At 41.5% G+C, this 6661-nt stretch overlaps 1 protein-coding gene across 2 annotated transcripts in view; it reads left to right on the forward strand.

Annotated features, from left to right (window-relative positions):
- Positions 1–6304, forward strand: part of cdin1 (CDAN1 interacting nuclease 1) — a 51357-nt gene extending 45053 nt beyond the window's left edge. For both annotated transcript variants that reach the window (XM_026308926.1, XM_026308935.1), the window contains one exon: positions 5460–6304. In XM_026308926.1, coding sequence (XP_026164711.1) covers positions 5460–5616 — 157 coding nt within the window. In that variant the 3' untranslated portion in view covers positions 5617–6304. The remainder of the gene's footprint in view (positions 1–5459) is intronic.
- The last annotated feature ends 357 nt before the right edge of the window (positions 6305–6661 follow it).

The following is a 6661-nucleotide window of genomic DNA, read 5'->3' on the forward strand; positions in this document are numbered from 1 at the left end:
GACAAATCCAAAGCCAGACCACACCTTGTTTGGTTTCGCTTCACATCCAACGCAGACCGGAGTGTGTCAAAGCGCGTTGGACCATGACGGCATAGATCTGAGAGGGGACCAGCACACAACGCACACTTGTCCCTCAGATATGTGTTGCTAATGTGGTAGGCGACATGCTCAGTTAAGGGACTTAACAAGTTCCAAACACTGATTAAGACTCCTCCCTTTGGTTTGCAGGATGTTTGGGAAGCATGATATTGTACAAACGGATCCTAACCAGGACCAAATGCTGTTGTGGAGTAGTGCTTGTGCCTGTTTTTTTTTTTTGCTATTGTACTACAAAAATGAAAATAAGGTTAATTCTCATTAGCTCATTCACATTATGTGTGTCATTCACACACATAATGTGTTAGCAAAGTTATCAGTGAGATGACTGATACAGAATCTCTTAGTGTGTGTGTGTAAGATGATAAGATTTAGGTTAATGTGAGAAGGTGGTTGAGGTGATAGGTCAGAGTGAGTGATAATTCATTAGTGGGAGATAAAGACTGCAGAGTCCCATAGTACAGTGATGTCGAATGAGTCTGTTAGAAGTTAAAGGTTAAAAATAAATTAACTTGTGCATTTTGTTATTTGGGAAATTGAAAATAACTTCAGTGCATAACTAAGAGCAATTGGTATTTTCAAATGCTTCTTGTGCAGTGTGTACCACAAAGCTCACAGGCATCACAGTTGTGTATGTTTATGTGTCGTTTGTCATTGCATGTAAAAAAAAAAAAAAAAAAAAAATAGTTATCTACCACATTTATATACCATTTTTTAAAAATGACACAGTGATAATTTTATATTTTGTCAAATCCAAACTAATCTTTTTCCTTGTCATAATGTGTCTTCTGAAAGCACCCCCCAAAATTATAAATACCACCTATTGTTACGTTAAAGATGCACTGGAATACAGAAAATTATTTATTGTATTTGATTTAGTCAGTATCACATAGCCCTGACTTTTGTTAAAAATAATATAAACATGTTATTTTGGATCTTTGATATCCGCACGGCTTCCACTTCCTTGTGCACGTATTGGAGGTGGCATGGTTTATCACGGTGTTCCTGAGCTATAGGTGGATCGGGTTGAGAGCTGAGGGCATGTCCTGCACCAGAAGTTACAGCGGTTGCTATGGTTACCAGCACTGGAATCCTCCGGTCTCTGTTGTGATATTGATATCTTGCATCAGTGAGCATAAATTAGCTGCTAGTGAAAAATACAGCTCACAACACACTGACTCAATCTGACCTCCCACACCCCTCATGCTTATGTATTACACCTCCACACTTCTCTGTTAATCCTAACACTGCACTGCACAAACATACACATAAAACACTCTCTCTGCCTCCAACAGTGACAAAGATGAAACACATCAGAGTCATGTTCCATTTCCATACCTCGTTGACAGAAAACATAAAAACATCATGGAGAATTACACCTGGCGGAAGGTGCTTTATTTTTTTATTGCTCCCTATACCGCCTTAATTACAAGGCTCATGTGGGTTTGAGTGACTCATAATTTTAAATATCTGAGCAGATTTGAACTTTTACTTGCCCAGAAAGAAAAACGAGGAGGTGGCAAGAAAAAAAAAAAAAAAAATGTGTTCTATTCTTAGTTCCTGTCATGTTAATAACTTGTCTGTTAGAGGTTAACTTCCATTCAGCTTCTCTTATTTATGGACAGTGGGATGTATAGTTTGTAGCAAGGATTATTTACCTCCGTGCTCAAGGACAGCCCACCAGGCAGAGTCAGCCTCTAAATATCCTATTTTAGTGCACAGAAGCTTGTGGTATGAGAGCCATCTTCATCATCAGGCTGGCTGACTTGCTACAAACAACTACTGCAAGGCCATTAAAATACACAAGCTGGATATACAGTGAACGGCTGCAGGGGAATATCACTTAGCAAGCCCTGGGTCACTACAACAATCCCCACTCCCACCCCTTTTTTAGATGCCACGCATGCAAGCACATCACACATCCATTATCTGACCCTGTAAATAAACTCATAGGCAACTTTAGAGAGTGGAGACCGACCTCTAAACTACAGGCCTTTTGTCAACAATACACACATTTTCTCTGCCTTTTGTTATGTCCACTTTCTTCTTTCTCAGACAAAGACTTTATTCCTCTATACCTTTCACCTCAGTCACTCTCAATGTTTTCAGTCTTAAAAGAAGTTGAACTGGTTCCATACCTGAATTTCAGGCAGCAGAGGAAAGACCGACTAAAGCTAATGTTTGGCAGTGCTTTAGGGCCCTACCTTATGACCTGATGTATGGATGCTGAAAACAAAGAGCTCTTTGTGGGGAAACCTCAGAGACATAGAGTTCACCCTCAGATAGAGGCTTACCCAGTCTAAATCATTGCTGGGGCGTTTGTTTAAAATGGGCCTGTGTGGTATGTAAAATGAAGTGTGGGTGTTTTAAACTTGAGTGTAAATTCGTCTTGATTTTATTGATAATTCATCATGTCGTTGTAATGTGGTTGGGCATAAATGCTCTCCCCACAGTTTTTTAGTATAGCCTTTTCTCACCAAATGTGGCAGATGAAATTAACCTTAAGGTTGCTGCAGGGTCTGACCTGCAAGGACCTTAGACTTCTCAGAAAAGGAAAAGGGAAGTTATCTTATCATCAAAAAAGCAAGTTTGCACATTTTAGGTTATGGTTTGTACTTCATTGTATTTCTGGTACTTTCAGATTTCGCTGTTCAAATTTTTACTAGTGCAGTCTGTATTTACGGATTGGACATTCAAGTGTCAGAGATTTCATTCTGTTCTTAGCTCTGAGTGACACTTGGTTGCATGGCTCGCTGACACTAATAACACTCCTGCTTCTGCATTCAAGGGTTTTTGTTCCTGAGTGCCTTGCTCTCATTAAGCTGCCGTAGTAAGCTGCTTGGCACCTGCTTTGAGTGCGAGCACCACCCGCTCATTAACACTAACGAAAGCATAGCTGGCAGCCGCAATCCACGCCCAGGCTCGTCAAAAGGCCCCCTCGCTTAAATTAGCTACATTTCACAAACAATTTCACCAACATGCATACTTAGGTGTTTATTGGAAGATAGGTTGACTCTGGCTTATGAGGTGGTGTGTGTAATAAGCACACGCCAGGTTAAGTTGAGCCAGCCCACATAATAAACCATAATTTGTGTACAAATTCAACCTGAATTTTCATTCATTTCCTGAAGCATTATAATACACAAAGTAAAGGAGGAATCACACTGCACATTGTATATTTATAATTGGTTTCTACACTGTCTGGGTGAGGCTTGGAACTTTTTCTTAAGCTCCTCATACTGTAGCCATGAGACTCGGTCTCGGCCCTGTGACCGTTCCCTTCCCCCTCCGTGTTATTGTTTCTATTCCCTAAGATTTTTACCTCAAGGTCTCTGTAGCATTGACTTGTATTAATTCTGAGTAGGATTCAAAGTCCATTTATTTTCTTTACGGTATGGAAAGGCCTTGGTGACATGGCTCCCCTGTGTTTATAATTTTGCTTGTTTCAATTTGTGCTCGGCCTCCCCTGACAGACCCGGGACATGATGTATCGTACACCGCTGCCTTATCTGTTGATGTACAGTTTTAACCTTTTCAGAAGGTTGCCTCTCTCCACTCTGAGAAAACCGGTCTCTCTTTTCTCCCCTTTTCAGCCTCACCTCCCCGCTCAGAGCACAGGAAATTCATACAGGACGGCGGCTGAATAAAAGAAGAGCATCTAATGTAAATGTTTAGGTTTTGTTTCCATAACATTTCCATATTAAGAGTTGGCGTCTGTGTGCAGCAGTGGACCATGGAAACAATGAGAGTTTAGGGGCTTGAGTAGCTGAGCTATGTGTGTGACATTGTGGTGAACTTGCAGTGTGCATCAGTGGGCTTTCTCCAGGGCTGTTAGCTTTGGCCTGTTTGCTCATAGATACAGCACCATAACTCACACGCTGTGAAATGTAGAATACAGGGATGGGGTGCAGAAGCATGTACTTCTGCAAGGGCCTCTTACAGGGAAGGGTGTGTGCGTGTGTAGTCACATATTTTTTCGTGCATGTGTCTGTCTTCAAACAAGTACTGTATGCAGAACATGCACTGCCTCAAGGCCCACTCAACACAGTCAGTGCATATGTACTGGTAATGTCACAACAGCTGATTCTTGCAGTGACAGTTAAAGAAATGCCTTGTATAAGTCGACTACTTAGGTATTTATAAAATTTGCATAATTAATAACCACACAAAAGACTAAAGTATTATTAAAATAACACTATAAGGGCTTTCAAGTCAGTGTTTTAATATGAACTGGTCACAGGTTCAAGGTTTTATGCATGTTAAAGATGAATGTCTGCCCCTCTCCATGACAGTCCCACTTGCTTCCTGTCTAGGTCTTCCAAGGCCCCGCAACAGTAACTGTCTAAGGATTGAGTGTCTGAGACCAGACCACTGTTAGCTCCCCAAATCTGGTCTTACATACGACGGCTGAGGCGCTCTCCATTCAGAGTTCAACTGTGACATGTCTTTATGCATGGCAGCTAATGTTCAAAGAAGAGGTGTGATCTATATGAGGCAGAGAGGGGCCACTGGTGGCTCTTTGGGCATAATAAATAACTTGAAAGATGATTTATTACCTTTGTGAGCAGGAATAGTGAAATAACATTGCACATTCCCAGTAAAGAACTTTAATTGTTTCTGCACCTTTCAGCAGACCTTCACATGCACAGTAGCTGCAGTGTCTATATGGCACAATAGCGGCAGAAAGGGGGAGAAAAGATAGAAGCAGAAAAACAATAATAACTTATATTTAAATTGTCTGAAATCGACTTTTGAGTTGCTTGGGAAGACATTATTTATAGCTCCTAGAAACTAGTGCTTGCCAAGTAAGACAGAGAAGCTTTGGCTTTGTGAATGTGAATGAAACACCTGGACACTGTTGGACTGGCTAACATTAACCACCAGATTGTTTAAAGTCTCAGACTTTGTGTTGAACTCTGTGTTCTCTTCTCTGTGCCAAAAGCTTCCGATGACAGGATCCGGAGGCCTTGGTGTAGAGCTTTGTTATTTCACAGATTATTGTTATTTCACTGCCATTGTAATGTGATCGAGTGTGTATCACCCTGTCAAAAAGATCTTAATCTCACTGGCGGCCTTTTTGTTTGATTCAGCAAGTTTCCTGGATGGTGATCAAAGGAAAGTACCTAAGGGACCTTATCTATCATAGATCAATCTCACTGGTGTCCTATCTTTCTATCTCCTTACTAACTCACTCCTGCTTTTTTGTTATGCTTTCCAAATCCAACTTCAACAGCCCTTAGCATTTTGCAAAGATGAATTTAAAAAGCAACCGTATCATTGATTGAGAGCTACTTCAGAATTTTCTGAGGTGACAAAAGTGATGTGCTAACTTAAGATGCCTTGTTTCGTTTTTTGCATTGCAGGTTTGGTCCAGGCCTTGTGATCTACTGGTACGGTTTCATAGGAGAGCTAGACTGCCAGAGAGACAGAGGCATCCTGCTCAAGGACTGCTTCCCTGCAGACATTGTCACCCTGTGCCATGCCGCCCAGCTGGGCCGACTGCCACAAGACCCAGAATAAGGACAAAAGGCTAAGAAATGACAAGAAGTGGAGCAACAAAACAAAAAAAGTGATTGGAGGATGAATGGAAGGAAAGAAAGAGGAAGAAGACGAGAAGGTGGAAAGGGTAGAAACACTGAACTATGCCGAGGTGGAGACCTAGATCCGGAAGCAATTTTGCTTTCCTGCAGTGTGACACTACCGGCAAAAAAAAAAATCTGCCTTGAACTCCACCTGACCCTCTGTTGCTGCCTGTCTCTCCCTTTCTTCCTCTCTTTCACTGCCCCACAGATACCACATGTAAATACACACCAGCCCTCCTTATATCTGGCAGCACAGGGTCAGATTCATACCTGTGTGCAAAAACACCATTGGTGGTGGGCAGCCCCTGGCCCCTGGATGGCCTCTTGCAATACGCAGCCAGGGTGAGAGCCAGGGCCAAAGCAGGACATAAGGCCCTTCCTTATCACACCCAAAGCCCTGGCCTTTGTCACTCTTTCCTCCTCCGTTCCATAGGCAGATAAGCGAGGTGCGGTCCGGGGGCTGGGTGGACGCCTGTCTCTCACCTGCGTCACTCATTGCCCTCACAGTCACACTCCAGGGGGGTAAACAGGATAATTTCTGATTAAAGCTGGCCTCATTGTGACCCTTTCACTTCACATTACAAAATCTATTGACGACTGCTTTTTTTTTCCTTTGTTTTTTTTTTTTTTTTTGTAGGTTCAAGTAAGAGTTCACACCAAAACCAAATTTCATCATGTAATTATCATCAACGCTGTATCTGCTAGAACTGTTAATGATCTTGAACTATAACTTAGTAAGTATAAACATTTTATACCAGGTGTTTTGGTTGTTCTTCTAGGCCTGTTTTCATGCAAAACTCCATGATATACAGTTTCCGATGATATAATACAAATAAATGAAATAAAGCCTCACTTATAAAAAGATTCTAATCAAAGAGATTAATTTATCGAAATTCTTGCCAGTTCATTTTCTGTGAACTGAGTGACTAATCATTTTGGCACTGATCAGAGTTCACAGTTTTTATAAGCCTACAATATCTACT

The sequence above is a fragment of the Mastacembelus armatus genome, chromosome 22 (genome assembly GCF_900324485.2).
Source record: "Mastacembelus armatus chromosome 22, fMasArm1.2, whole genome shotgun sequence".
Lineage (NCBI taxonomy): Eukaryota > Metazoa > Chordata > Actinopteri > Synbranchiformes > Mastacembelidae > Mastacembelus > Mastacembelus armatus.